Here is a 16,585-nt window from a genome sequence, read left to right on the forward strand (position 1 = left end):
AACATAACACAGACGTGTACTACAACTGTAGTATCGTTCTCATCGCTGCAAGACAACGGTGGTGGTATTTACAGTATTTATCATAGACGCTAAGAAGCCTTCGTCCGCGAAACGATCTTATATCGCGCGCAGAGTTCGCCGCACCGCAGTCGTTGAACGTGTGCAATCCATTCGTACTGAACCGCATTATTTAAGTGAGTATAACAACAATATTACCTACATTATACGCTATGGCTTTTTAACGTTATTTTGTTATTATATAATATTATCCATACCATATTACCCATGTATTTAATTATTTCATACCGTATTATATACTGCAACCTAGCATGTTTAAGCCGTATGTAAAAGTTCCCGGGGAGTTGTTTTTTGCGTGACATTTAGAAGATAAAAAATGTGTTAAAAAAACTAATTAATTTGTGTTTTTTTTGTTATAATTAATTAATGTTTTTTTATTTATTTAAAATTGTTTCTATTTGTATTTTAAGGTGTATAGAATATAAATGTACCTACGCCAATATTTACATTCGAGTGTTCGAGTTTTTACGGTGGTAAATAGATAGGTACATATAGTGCACACACAGTATTTCAACCGGTAAAATATTTTATAACCATTGTTGATTTAGCATTCTAGCTCAATGCTTCTGTTCAGAATTTCAGATTTCCCACGAAACGGCGTAATGTATAAAATTAAGTATTAATTACCTGTCCATAGGTTTACCTTAACCCGCGCTGCTGCAAAGTATTAGGTACATACGAGAGTTTTTTCAACTGTGTGAACTCTTCTTGCCGCAGTATTCTTTTCTTCGAGCTAGTCGTTCTTTGAAATGTTCTTAATAATTGCATAACTCGGTATTGCCGCAGAAGAAATATGTGAACGAATAGGTTCGAAGGCCTGTAATTTGCGATATATGTTATGAGTAGGTATACGCCATAAAACTAACAATAATAATATATATTTAATATTTACTCAGTCAGATTAGGTCTTGCACAAACTTTTGAAAAATTCCAAAAACAACAATATGTATAATTATTAATTACGATATGTACGAGAAAATTTAAATTCGGCTCACAATTATCATTTTCGTTGTAAATTTAGTCTTACAACAGAAGCTAGTAAATATATTTATTATAAGGTAGGTATATAATTAGGCCCGATATTTTTTATGAAATATCAATTAATGAATAGGTACCTACGTAGAATACCTACTAGAATACTTGACTAAGGTACCAACAGCTTAAAAATAATTAAATAGATTCTTCATTAAATTTATATTAATTTATATTTATATATTATTACTTATAAATTATAATATATTACATTTTACATCATTCATGTTTTATGATTGAAAAAGATTTTTCAAACGAATAAATAAATATTATATTGTCTATTAAATATTGATGAGATTTCACATATTTTAATACAGTTCAATTAAAAAAAAAAGAAAACATTTTTGTTTAGGGATGATGAAAATTATCTAGATGATAAAGTCTCTTAATGAATATACCATTCCCTCCCAAAAAATATCTGTGACCGCCGACCGGCTTACATTTATGTGGCTGGTTCAAAAAAATGCCTAGCTTAAATATAAAATATTTACTAGGTACTATTAAATTATAATTACAAAATTTAAATAAAAAAAAAAATATAATTAAGTCAATATCAATATGATATTAATATAATATTATAAATTATAATGTAACCTACATAAGTAATAGACAAGTATTTATAATTAATAATATATGACATAGATGTATAATGTATTATATATATCTGCTACGTATACTGCATAGCCTATTATAATATAGCCATAAAGGTACGGCTCCCTTGTTTACACAGCTCGAAAATAATGAAATAAGTGTATTCAGTTAGTAGTTACCGACTACTACCGTACAATATTATATTGTATAACAATATGTATAGCGCCTACTCCCCTGGAATGGGCCCCGTATAGCTATTACATTGCTTTTGCATAATATTCTTAATTCTTATTATATGATGTTTATAGTTTCATACAAGTGAACAGTTTCGTTTGGTAGTGTATGCGTGAGATTGCGAACGATTCTATTCAGATTAAGCTATCGTATAATTATACTATAACATAAATGGTCTAATTATTTATTTGGAGTGACATTATCAGGTACGGATCATCCACGGAAGAAATAAATTTATACATAATAATATAACATACATATAGGTGGGTACCAAATTTATGATTCTATATTTTTCTTTGTCTTTCATTTTGTATTACACATGCATTAATAACGCTCATAAAACGGGTTATGCGTATTGTATACACGCTCAAACTTAGACTGTTGGTTCATTAACACTTTACGGGTCATGACGATTTTAATTTAGGTACCTTCATCATATAACATAGGTACATAAATTATAATAATATATAATATGATGGGTAAATAGTAAAAGATAATATTTTAATGTACCCATGCGAAAACTCATTTTCGTTGTATTCCATATTATAAACAAATTAATCATATGCAAGCGATTTAGAACACGTGCAGAAAACCAACAAATATCGATTGATTTTGAAATTTGGTTAAGATTAAAAGTAATATATATTGGGAACAATTGTAAATTAACTGGGCATTCACAATCGATTTAAAACTATTAGGTATACACGTGGACACACGTTTGGCTGTTATAAATTGTTGTGCCATGTTGGTAATTTGATGTATATTTCGTGTAAGAAAAAAATTGTTTGTGTTTAAAAATTTCAATCATTGTACTGTTATTAAACGAACAAAGTTTATTTAAAATTATAATTCGATAGCGAATTATATTATAGTCTTCGTCAAAAAAAAAGTTTTAGAAAATTATACGATCGTTGTTTTTTGTTTGTCGTCCCCGAGTAAAATCGTTTCATACCGATTATATTCGCCGAAGGGAAAAAAATCTGCGTTTTTTCGACAATCCGTCGCACAAAATCGCTAATTAGAACAGCAAAAACCAATTTTCCACGAGGCAAACCGCGATTTTCCAGTCTGCGTTATAAGGGGCGCGGAGGATGAGGGTTCACCAAACCGTGATTCCTGCGAATAAAGAAACGACGACTGCCGGGTTCGAGTCGTGTACCATGACGCGCCTCACTATGTAGCTGCAGACCTCGGTGTGCAAAGCATAAACTTGTACCTAGGTATACACACCGAGCTACGCGTGTACTGCAGGATTCAACCAGCTATTATTGTAGTTATTAATATTATTATTGTATTACAGTATAATTCATCCGTGTACTCGCCGATGACGATAATGACCTAGTTTTGTATTCAATATTATACATAAATATAACCTCATCAGGAGTACCTATATATAATATATATTATATACGCGATTCGAATTTTTGGTCTATAGTTGTGCAATTTCTCATCATAACGATAAAATATTATGCGATGATACTTATACACACCATTAGTCATTACCTTATAATATACATCTATAATATTTATGCGCTTATAACTGTATTTATCAGGCAGATGAATACATTATACACACAGGCGCATATTTGTAGGCAATTTTTTTTAAGGGAAAAAGTCTCCTATGGTTATAACAAAGAACGTGCAGTTACGTGGAGCTTAGCACCCCGTGACCCCCAATTTTAGTTTTCGACATAAAATTACAGATTATTTTTACATCCTTTACATTTAATATCTATCATGTTCATGTATATTATATGCATATTATTATAAGCTTATGGAGTAGCTGACACACGCACATATCTGTTATCTGTTAAAATATTACATGGTTGGATCGTATTATTAGATACCATATTTAATGTTCTTAAAATATTTCTGATATAAATTATAATATTATTAAAATACCTTTCGCAGTTCAACGTACGTAAATCACTTTAAAAATATTTTGAGGATGTTAATCATTTACAAATGAAATATTTTTAAATTTTTAAATATTATATATTGTCGGGTCATATTTATTTCTTAGGTACTAAATTTCCTATACAGACAAAACAAAAATTCTTATACTCTGGGCTCTGTTTTTATATCACCTTTGTCAGCATTATAACAATGTTGAGATTTAATTTTTCAATAATTTTTATTAGATTTAATTTAAAAATGTGGCAAAAATTTTTTGACGGAGACTTGATTTAAGGGGACTTGGCCATTAGGATAAAGTTTTGTGGTCGAATTCCCTCTCTTGTGCCAATACTGTAAGTGTGCATGTTATAATAAAGTACTATAGTATTCATAGGCGTAATCTGGGGTATATACTTGGGGGGGGGGGGGACTGTGGTAAAACTAAAATTCTATAAGGTAAATGAATTACTCTATTACCCACTTAGTTAAATATTTGAGGGGGAAGTTGCCCTCCTACTTACCACCCACAGATTACGCCTATGCTAATATTTAAATATGTCCATTAAAGTAATCACATCGAAGGGTTTTTATTTTAGTTTCATAATTGTTCATATTTTTCATATTTTTTTGATTCTTATTATTCGTGCTATTCTCTTTATAGTTTATATTTCAAATACATTTATATAACAGCTATTTAGTAATTCAAGAAGGTACCATTTCAAAAATGGTTTGGTTCCGATTCCGAATATGCTAATATTAAAATAATTTTTATGATTATATAATATGCATACAGTATACGTATAAATATATCATAATATATCATAATATATCATAATATTACTGTTTTGACAGTAAATTTAAGGTTCATCATATTATTACCTGTATCACAGTAAAAATTCATTCACCGCAGCAATCTATAAATCATATAAATCAATAATAATTATTGTATACCTACTTATTATAATAACTATATAGTTATTAACCATCGAATATTTCACGGTAAATTAAACATAACATGCTTATCCTGTTATATATTCCGTTTGTTATTCACAAAAATATAGAAAACGAAAATTATAACAATGACTACTTATAATAAGAGTTTGTAACTTGAACTCGACGATGATGTGACCTGTTTATATATAAAAAAAAATTAATGCCATATTCGTTTGATAATTCCCTACAGATTCGACGGCGAATAGTGCACTGGTATAATATAATTATATTATATTATTACACGTAGCTAGTGATAATAAACATACCTAACCAGCTATACCTAAGTACCTATAAATACATATTATATCCGGCTCATAAAAGCGTCGAGCACACTATAAGTCGTCGTGATTATACCGCGGTATCCGCGGCAGGATGAAGGAGGTACTGTTGGTGGCCCTGTTGTCCGTCGTCTGGTCACTGCGACCTATCTGTGCGGCGGACGTCGCGCAGATAAAAACGGCGGCACCCGCGCCCGAAGCGAGGACTAACGACGACGACGACGACCGATCGCCGCCGTCCGCCTCAGTGTCCGACGGCAGTAACGTCAACAACGGCACGTCACCGTGCGATCGGTACCTTAGATCGGCCGAGGTGGAGGTGCGGAACCCGCGGAACCACAAGTTTGTCACGTCCAACGGCTGGGCGGAACGTCAGCGGCCCCGGCCCGAGATCAGCGTGTACTCGCGCGTCGAAGAGCTACCGTCGCCTCAGCCGCCTGCAGCGACGGCCGGCGCAGCGTTCTACCATCAGCAGCGGGACAGTAGCTTTTACCAACACTCGCGCCAGCAGCAGCAGCAGCCGGCCGTGCAGAGGACGTCCAAGCGGATCATCTACTACGCGACGCTGCCCGATGTCATCCGACCGCCGGCCGGTTACCCCCCGCCCTCGGCCGCTTATTCCGCTGATCCGTTCGCGCTCGGTCCCGGCCCATTTTCCGCCGATTTCCGACAACTGCAGGACTTCAATAGGTGCGTACTTACAATATATAATGTATACCCATCAGTCATTACTCTTACCTAACTATATGCTTGTTATAAAAGATACTTTTTAAAAGTTTTCAAGTACCTACATAATATTATAGTATACAGATACATGCAAGTACTGATTTTCATCAACGTACTTGAAATACGTAGGTTTTTGAGTACTCGCGAGTAAAAGAAGTTATATGGACATTAGATACTATCAAATACTTTACAATCGTCTACGTACAACCTTTTTTTGTTCGATATAAGTAAATTGAATCTAGTTCTTTATAATATTCATATCTTAGGTAGGTACATTAATTTAATGTAAATACCTAGAACATTTTAAATAGTACCAAGTGTAAGTATACAAATTTTACCCAGATACAAAAAAACAAACAGGCCCGTATTTTTCATAAATAGTTACCCAGTTTTCTGGAATGGCCTTTTTGTTGTTGTCTTAAATTGACAGAAATATACTTTGGATATTAGGGCCCGAAATAGCCAAATGTAGCCCTATTGCCTACGCAATTTTACACCATATAATTTGGTGCAACTATATAAATTGTTAATATTGTGTTAACTGTTTTCTAAGTAAAGTTATTTGAATTTTGGTTGGGTACATGTCCCACAAAACGAGTAGGAATATTATCCTAAATATATATACCATATACGCATTACGCAAAATGGTCCAGAAATACACTAATAATAGATTATTTTATTTCATATTACTTATGTACGAAATTAAGCATCTATTATTCTTATTTCTTGTAAATCAACTCAGTTGATTGTAATAATATTCTTCAGGAGTACGCACTAGACCCACTCTGTAAATTACTAAATTCATACTATAGATATAAATTAAACGATATAATATATAAGTAAAAGTAAAACTTTTGGACAATTTGTAATATTTTATTTTTTTGACTGAAATGCATATAACCATATTTTCTTTCCTTGTTTTTGATTCAACGTGACTGAATTGAAAAAATAATATATAAAGTACATGGAACAAATAGTAAAGTATGTAAGTGCTTTAAAATGTATTTGAATACTTACTGTTTTGTATAAATACTTTTACTCGAGCAAAAAGTGTCTACTTAATGATTATAACAAACGTGTAATTAGATAGATATATTATATTCGAAAAATATCACCTTTGCAGTCTGTTGACACATATATAAGCCTATTTTATTCGTAGGAAATCGCCGCCGGATAGCTTGCAGCGCAGCCGATTGACGTCCTACGAAAACGCCTACAACCGTGGTGGCGGCGTTCAGGGGGGCAGTGGTGTGGGTATCGGCGGCGGTGGCAGCGGCGTCACGTCGGTCACATCCAAGACGACGGCCGTGTACAACAGCAAATATGACGAACCGGCCGAGTTCCGCGACCCGTATTACCGGCCCAACGAGCTAACGTCCAAGTTCGCGCCGTGGGCCGAACCATTCTACAAGAGCTGGTCGTCGTCATCGTGGGACAAGGACCGGGCGTCGTTCAGCAACAACAACAGAGGTTCACCGTCGTTCTCGTGGGACAGGGAACCACAAACCAGGGGAAGTGGTTCGTGGGACAGGGAGCCGCTCAACAGAGGCGGTGGCTCGTGGGACAGAGAGCCGCTCGGCGGGGACGGCGGCAGCTCGTGGGACAACAGGGGATCGTCGTGGGACAATAGGGGCTCATCGTGGGACAAGGATCTAGTCGAAGTGCCGTTGCAAAAGCCCTACAGAAGTGGTGGCGGTAGCGGTGGTGGTGGAAATAACAACTTATATAATAACGACAAGTATCCGGAAGTGGCGGTCGTCCATTCTGGAGTGATCGATGTAAGGGGCGATCGGCAGCAGAACGGCTCACCACCGCTCGCGCCGCCACCGAGGTTCACGATCATCGATGTCGATCCGAAACCGTACCACGATCAGCAGCAGCCGATGATGCGGTACGACGAGCGCAGCAAGCCGATGGTACAGCAGCAGCACATGCGGTACGAACCGCCACAAAAGCCGATGCGGTACGAAGCGTACATGCCGATGAACACGCGCATCGAACAGCAACAGCCAATGCCGCCGCCGTCCATGCGGTATGAACAGCAGTATCGGTCTCCACAACAGCAACAGCCGTCGTCCACTCGGTACGGGCAACAACAACAAACACAGAGCAAACCGCCGTCCAACGGGTATGTATTATAATTTATAATTAATAGCTATAGAGCCTAGAGCAATAACTTTCATACATATTTTTAAATTTTTTGAGGTTTAAGATCATATTTTTGATTTTAAGAGCATATTTCTGAGTAGAGCAATGAATGTACTGATTTTATAACGTGTGTATTTTGTTTTGTGTACATGATTAATGAAAAAAAAATGTTTTAATTTTTATCTTCAAAATATTTTTTGGCAGGAAAGTGAATCTATGGTTGGTACATTTTGGAGGTCAAAATTGTAAATCCCAAGTAATCTCGTTAGCTATTGAGAAAAACAAAAAAAAATAGACAAAAACGAGAATCTTTATTCAAAACCAGTTTTTCATATTTTGTTGTAACTTGTAATTCTAAAACGAATAATCTTATTGATCCTTAGTCCTTACCATTTTCACCAAATATTTATATTAGCATTCTTTATACATGGTATAATTTTAATATTACGATTGACCAGTAAAAATAGTAAAACGCATATAAATCCTAGCCCAATAACGCATTATGCATATTACCATTAATTGTTAAGTATATTATACCGAATACCCTAAGTATTCTTTGAACTAGTTGAACTGTTATTTGTAACAGTATTTGGGTACAAAGAAACGAGCTCATGTGATAATTAACTTATATAGGTGGTAGGTACCATAAGGTATCTATAATTTATAATAACAATTAATAAACACAATTTATAAAAAAAAAACAATTAATTAAAATTATTTATAAGGGGATCGGTGGCGGATAGTTTTTAAGGAATTTATTATAGGTAATTTTCAAATTGTATACATGTGGGTCTTGTAAATGTGTGCGTAGTAAGTGATCATTAGTGTGTGTGTGTGAGTGTGTGACTGTGTTAGGTTAGGTTAGATTTGCGTTCCGCGCGCACATGTACAAGTACACTACCTCGGCATTGCGCGCGTGAACGGTAAACAATTTATGCTCATTTGTATGTATCATCGTCCTACCGATCGATCTAATAATCTTATCTAAATTCATTATAATGTCTACTTAAGATCAGTCAGTTCGCATTTTAAGATTTATGATTTAAATTCCGAATAATCAACTTTGAAAATAATAAATACCGAAATTTCAAAATATCCAAACTAAATTTATAATTATTGTGTGTGTGGGGGGGGGGGGGAAGGACAAATTAGTAAGTTTTAGCCGAAATAACTGTCCGAAACCGATCCCCTTAAGACCAATAACAAATCAGCTCTGCTTTAGATACTTTGCGACCTTTGTGTGAACAAACTTTATATACTGATCACTGTCACATTGACACCATCACCAATGACCACATCATTGCATCACCGTGCTCGTCGAACTTTTCAGAAAATAGATTGAAATAATCTTGCCAGCTTTCCCCGCATGCGTTCGTCACCACGCCAACAAACTGTTTCACATCAAACATTTCAAAATGTTAATACCTGTTTGGTGTCTGTAGGATATAGGTATGAGGGGAAGAAACTCCACAGATGTTAGGCACACACGCGGGACCAAGTAGAACATATAGCACTAATACGTTAATCACGGCACAATCCATTGACAAAACGGGTCATTAATACAAACTAAATTTAAATCTCTAGGCTATAATACATTTGGTTATGTTATTATAATTATTATAATATTGACTTAACTAATGAGTTAAATAATTTTAAATGTGGTCAGCTTTTTACTATACACTGGTTAAGTTTTGCTTTTCAGAAAAGATACTTAAATTAAAAATCGATGTTTTAATTTGGTAATAGCAACTTGACTTGCTTATTTTTGAAACCAACTTGCTATTATTATTCGTTATTTATTGGCATGCCATTGAAGTGGATTGGGTAAAGTGGGTGAGCCAAATTTGTGGACATTAATTTACTTTTATATGAGTACTTATTAGTTATTACACATATTCAGTTTTTACATAATTAGAGAGTCAATGACTATATTAAAATAGATGATTGCGTTCAAACATGTTTTCTAGATAAATATTGTTTGTTTGTTTTTAATCGTGAAACGACGATGATCTTTTCAGCTACTACGAGAACATAAAGAACAACATCAACACTCATCAATTCATGACAAGTTGGACGGAAGTATCGACTCAGGACGAAGTATCGCCCACGCACTCCGTGAGCATAGATATTGCTACGATCGGTAATTCAACTAGCGTTCAAAACAATACCAGGATCACTCCAAATGAAAATACTACTAAAATACCAAAGTGAAAGGTGTTAATAAAAAATGTATAAGATATTTTAGGTAATATATTTGTAATATTGGATTTTATATAAATAACAATTCGCGAGCATGATAACTATTACATCGAACAATGTGTTAAATCAAAATGTGATTCTATACCTATATACTATCGTTATACTTGAGCAGTTGCGTATTTAGGAATTTTTCACGAGAAGGGTCCGGATAATTGTTCCAACATAAATTACAAATAAATCATTATTAAAAATATAGATGAAGAAACAAAACGTTATTTTAAATCAAAACAATTTTTGTAATAATTTAAGCTACAATATGACCCATATAGATTATCTATATAGGACTTAATATAAAGTATATTATTCCTACTGAGTACGGACTGAAAACTAAAGACGAACGTTGAATTCCGGTTGCACCATAAATTATTTCAGCATAAAAAAAATTCACTTGTTGGAAAAAATAAACAGGGGCTCATCAAAGTAGAAACTATAATTTTAGTATACTAGTATAGGTATATATTGTACTATTGCTCCCAATAACATACTGTATTTAACGGTATCAATACGAACTTATGTCCTATAAACATTGTGATTGTGTATGTATTTATTTATTTTTTATTTTAAATGAATACTTTTTGATAATGTTTAAAAAAACCATTTTTTTTTTTAGTAAATTTCTCAATTGTTTGGGACAAACCATGTTTTTCAGTTTTTTCAGCAAATATTTTTTTCTCGGAAATTTTGGTCTCTAATTCAAAATTTTACATGGTTGTATATCTATCAAATGTTGAAATGCCAATAGGGGGAGGGAGAGTTGCCAGTTGGAGTCCGGGCCCAATGCCCCCCCACCCCCCTGTAAATACACCTCTGTACATGAGTAACCTAATCTAACCTAACCACCAATAGTAGCTAGTACAGTTATACGATGACAATATTATACTATTAGGTACCTATCTATACGGCTATACAGAAGCGTACGCAGTATTTTAGTTCGGTTAGGGTTTAACCTATGACTAATGACGGACTCTTGAGGGGATTCATCCACATTTACATTATATTTGCTAAACAGTTTTTATATAATTCATTAACAAAGTATAGAGTTATAGTCTCAAATTTAGAGTATTGAATATTCAACTTGGTCATCCCTATTATAGCCTCTTCAGTCCTTAATTGATTATTTTGCTAAATTAAATTTTTTTTCCTAGAAAGAAGATATTTCAGGAGGGTAGAAACTTAGAATCCTAGAACCTTACCCCTGTTTACGCCACTGTGGCTATATTATATAATATTAGAATGCACATATTTTGACCGACTGACAAAAATCGTAATCAATATGGAAACGTAAGAAATGTTATATATATTATTATATTATATACATAATAAAATATATTATATGGGGACGGAGTGGCCGAGTGGATTAAAGCGTCGTTTGCGACGCACGCCGTCGCCGGTTCGAACTCGGCTACGGGTGGCATTTTTCTTTGGGCAGTCACGGTGTCCAGACTCCGGAAAGAGAGGCCGCCTCCCCCCACCCGGGCAAGGCAGATACCTACTTAAAAATTCTACCAAAAAAAAATACACACGTGTTAAAAACCTACAGTAGGTACCTTCCCCCCCCCCCCCCGCAGCTCCACAGGCTCAGTTGTCGAAGCCTCAACCAAAAAAAAAAATAAATAAAAACATATTATAATTATTATTATAATCATATATTATGTACAATGAATTTTTTTGATACCTATAATATTCCTATAAAAGGAAGTTGCAGTGGTTACACCTTACATCACGATATAATTATATTATACAAATAGGTAGGTAGTCCTATTCCTTTTTTTTACATACTCTCCGGCTTGTCAAATTGTAGGTACAGACGTACAAGTATTAATGTATATTATACATAATTACATAAGTATATAAAATATTTAAGATTCTATATAATATTTACTTATGACATTTCCGTTACTCCGTTTTCGAAAGTTTGAACACCCCATTTATATGACACGATACTCCAATACTCCAATACGTGTGGTCCGCAATAGTAATCAAACATAAAATACTGACTTATATAATATAAGTAGTCAGTGGCAATGTCTATTATTCAATATTGCATTTCAATGAATATGGGTAAGTAGGAAACAAACGGAATAATATTTCCTTTGTACTACACATCATAATATCATATTATCATAAAAACATATATTATTTATTATTTGTTTTAGTATTTGAATTTGTATTTTATATATAATGTTCGTATATCACGCAATCTTGATGATATAGGTCAAATCTGAATAACTAAAATCCCATTCATTAAATATTTATTATTTACATCCCAAGTAGGTACCTATACAGGGACGGCCTTAGGTATTTTTCCACCCGATGCGATTTAAGAAACTGTCCATAATATGTAAGGTTAAAACGCCGCCCTTAATTATTCACTTAAAATTGCCACCCGGTTGCACTTGCCTTCAGCCGGCTCTGTTATTATATTATGATAAAAATTAAAAATTAAAAGTGTAAAATATTAATATTAATTATTAGTTGATATTATAATTTACTGTACATTTTAAAAAATATATTAAAAATTCCCTTAAAAAATGTGTATATTGTAACATTTTTCTTATAACTGTGACATGTCCTGAATTTTTATCCTGGACACGCTTCTTAGTAACACCAAGTATGAAATTTATAAAGGAACAATTACAGACTTTGAAACAAAGTATTTGAGACGTCAACCACCAATTTTCCACCATATCTTATAATTTTTTTAAAAAAATTTTATCTATTTTTATAAGTTTTAAATTTTAATATTAACCTTTTAGAAGATGAATTTTTAATTTATTTGTATAGTCCAAGCATACATTTCAATATTTATTTTTATAATTTTTATTTGAATTATAATAAATGTAGGAACGTTTTGTGTTTAAAAAAATAGTTTGTATTTAACTTTTAAGCCTGTAGGACCAATTAATTTCCGTGTATAAGATTATGACGGGGGGCCAATTGTCCTAGATCCGTAATGGGTATTAACGTGAACGTTCAATTAAATAAAGTATAAATAATGTATAAGAATTATTTTATAAATTATAATATATTATAAATAAAATTAATATTGTATATTATGTTAAAAAATGTTGACTTTTAAAATGTTCTTATACCCTAAAACTTTAACCATGTACCTATATCTATAATCACTTCGTATCTACATTGGAAAAACACTCCTATAAATAACATAATAACTTTTTTGTCTATCTACGACGATTATAGGATGTGGTATCTAATACCGGAACTCAAACAGATAACAACTAATTGGTCAGTTGAAATTATATCTTGATCACGTTTATTTCGAGTATAGGTAATGTTAAAAATTCTAAAAGTTTAACCAATGGCGATTTTTTTTCACTTACATGCCTCAAAAATATCTAATATCCAAAATAAAATTATATACTTACCAACACTCAATTTAAGTTGAATAATTAATTTTTTCCCGTTCCTTTGGAAAATAAACAAGTTTTTTTCTTAGTTCCAAAACAAAAAAAAAATTATATATAATATATAAATCATAAATGCAAACTCTCTAATCATTACTACAGATTATAATTTAATTTTGCATAAATTTCTACCTAGATTAAATAACATTTTTTAAGATTTGAAACTTCTCAAATTGTGATTTATTTTAATGTCATGATCCTTGCTACTACAATATTTAAAAATACTTGGTTTTTATGTAGGTTTAAGTTATAACAGTAGACTACAGTCTGAAAGATGATTACATTTATCTACACTACTCCACTGAAGCTTTGTCACATGAATTTATATATATTATAACAATAATAGTGCTATTGAATATTCTAAAGGAAAAGAAGACATAGTTAGTTTTTTTCTTGATAAAATAATTTCATGCCATTTGTCGTTTTTTTGATAAAAATACATTTGTTCAACACTTCAACGTGGCATTCTTTAATAAGGAACTTTGTACCAGAGCACCAGGCAAATCCATACCTTGCAAACGCCAAACACTCGCCCACCCAGGATAGAGTCAGCAAGTTATACAGAGTTCAACTCGGTGGGCTCGACTATATTTTGGTAGATTGTAACTCTTGTACTCATGGACGAATGTAAGTTCCTACACGAGACCTATAGCAGGTAAAAAATACATATTATGTTAGTTCTTACAGGTTACACCAGTGGTTCCAAAACTGTTTTGGTTCGCGGTGCCCTTTTTGAACTAAGGCTTCAAAGCGCGCCTTTCCCAAGTCATAGCATAAGAACTAGAAAAAATAAATGAAACCTGAAAAAATTGTAATGGGTTATATGAAAATATATGTATTTAATTGTATAAGTTCCTATATAATTTAAGAAAAGGTTCGTATGTTTGTTCCTACACGAACAATAAAAAATAAAATATTTTTTTTCTTGTTAAATCTAGGAAAACTTAAGGGGAATTTCGTATTACATTTTCAAAGCGTAGATATAAATAGAAACATTTTTATGAATTTCTAACTCGAAATAATTTGCCAATTTTCGTGAATTTGATGATTTTTATCAAAATTTCAACTTTAGGCGCTCATAAAAAATTATTGTGGATTTAGCTCGACGTATTTTTTAATTTCCACTAACAACAACTTATGAGGAACGCTTGTTACATTTTCAAGTTTTTTGACCAAGTAAAAAATGTTGTCAATACAACAATGTTGTATTAACAATCATTTAAAATAACTAATAAAACTCGAAAATTTGCTATGCATAAAAACAGCTAAAAAGTCCCAATATTTCGAAAATTTAAGGTGCATAGAAATTGCTAATATAAACATTCGGTGAAAAATTAATTTATATTCTATTATTATGAATTACAATAAAAAACAAAATCGATTTTTTCAAAAATTGGTTTAGCGTAAAAATCTCAGTTTTTCCTTAATTTTTTGTTTGATTTCCCTAATGCTTTTGAACCCTATTGGGAATTTCTGCCCTCCTCCCAAAGTTTCAACTAGATTCACTTTCCTACCAGAAAAGATGCTGTTTGAAGTATTTTTACTGTCTCAAAAGGTGATGACAGACACAAAAAAAACACACACACATCATTGTAAAATCAATCTATTCATCGCTCCGCTCAGAATCTAAAACATTTTTCTCTTACCTTAAAGTTTAAACTATTGAATTGAATGTTATGATGTTATTATTATATTTTTTTTTTTTTTTTATGTAAACATTTTATGCGTGTAATATTTAAGTCATCAATAAACTTTGAAGAAAACATTTAATTACGACCAAATGTTTATTTTTCTATCCCGTTCGGCAAAACTTATATCCACCATGACAACCGGCATACTCAGTGCAAGCTTTCGAAGAATTGAATTTCTCCTGTTTTAGCATTAAAGTACAAGAATTGGATAATTTTTTCAGCGTCTCATTAATTCATTAATATACAAAATTAAGGTAACCCGGCGTCTTGGATAGGCGATTTAGCTACACCACGTTACCACAATAATATCACCGCTATCCGATACACAACTGATCCGTTATTACTCTTAATAATGACATCAATAGCAATCTCTTATATTTATTTCTAATATACAGAATACTAACTGAAGTTTGAAAATAATTATGAGTGCAAAAATAATTCAAATTCTCACTACGTTAAAAAATTATTAATTATTAATTTATATTTTGTATTGAGTATTGGTATTTGGTATTACTATTTACCAAAAACATATAAAATTCACAAATAGGTAGGTAAAAACCTCATTTTCTCTGGTGGTTTATACCTATTATCAATAGTATGATATTTAAATATGAATAGTAAATATCACGAAATTATTGAACTATTCTGAGTTATAGCTGATAAAGATAAATTATAATTAGTTTGAAAAAATAGATAATAATAACATATTTTCTTTAAAATATTAAAAATCATTTTCTTTTAACACACATTTTATTACCAGTTATATTTATATATACATATAAAAATGTACAAATAGCTCTTATTTTGATACCTAGTTATGTAGGTACATGAAACATTATGAAATCACTAAAACATAATATGATATGTGCTTGACCGTAATGGCGGTGTTCCACGTGTAAAGAATATATATTATTGCCTTTATTGCCTTACAGCAGGACGCCAGGACGTGTGGCCTACACGGATGTGACCAAATAATATAACCTACTCATCCTTTCTAGTCATCGCATGATTTAAACCAGGGTAATATAATATAGGTACATATTATTATATACTAGAAATATTATTTAAATTATAATAAAGTACACAACAGAAAATTATAATGATGATTTTATGTGAGCTTGCTTGAATTCGTATTAAATGTAAGATAATTGGAAAAATCGGAAATCGGAAAACGTGCAGTGTGTTCATAATAATGTGTAGTCAAATAATTGTAAGAAATAAAATGTTATGTATA

The 16,585-nt window shown here is 32.4% G+C and overlaps 1 protein-coding gene across 2 annotated transcripts; it reads left to right on the forward strand.

The window, feature by feature from the left end:
* The first annotated feature begins 55 nt into the window (after nt 1-55).
* On the forward strand, nt 56-10,282 carry LOC132947091 (uncharacterized). Of its 2 annotated transcripts, none has more exons than XM_061017289.1 (4): nt 56-194; nt 5,015-5,792; nt 6,988-7,956; nt 9,995-10,282. In XM_061017289.1, exons 2-4 carry the CDS (start codon nt 5,197-5,199, stop codon nt 10,185-10,187), a joined length of 1,758 nt encoding a protein of 585 aa, XP_060873272.1. In that variant the 5' UTR covers nt 56-194; nt 5,015-5,196; the 3' UTR covers nt 10,188-10,282. The 2 variants fall into 2 exon arrangements, with proteins under 2 accessions (XP_060873272.1, XP_060873271.1); XM_061017288.1 differs by lacking the exon at nt 56-194 and adding an exon at nt 1,932-2,198.
* The last annotated feature ends 6,303 nt before the right edge of the window (nt 10,283-16,585 follow it).

The sequence above is a fragment of the Metopolophium dirhodum genome, chromosome 6 (assembly GCF_019925205.1).
Source record: "Metopolophium dirhodum isolate CAU chromosome 6, ASM1992520v1, whole genome shotgun sequence".
Taxonomy (NCBI): Eukaryota; Metazoa; Arthropoda; class Insecta; order Hemiptera; family Aphididae; genus Metopolophium; species Metopolophium dirhodum.

What these genes read in the sequence shown, in the direction of transcription:
- LOC132947091 (XM_061017289.1), top strand. Translation starts at nt 5,197, where the DNA reads ATGAAGGAGGTACTGTTGGTGGCCCTGTTGTCCGTCGTCTGGTCACTG. An exon ending in CAACTGCAGGACTTCAATAG is followed by an intron (nt 5,793 to 6,987) that starts GTGCGTACTTAC and finishes TTTTATTCGTAG; the next exon opens with GAAATCGCCGCCGGATAGCT. An exon ending in AGCAAACCGCCGTCCAACGG is followed by an intron (nt 7,957 to 9,994) that starts GTATGTATTATA and finishes TGATCTTTTCAG; the next exon opens with CTACTACGAGAACATAAAGA.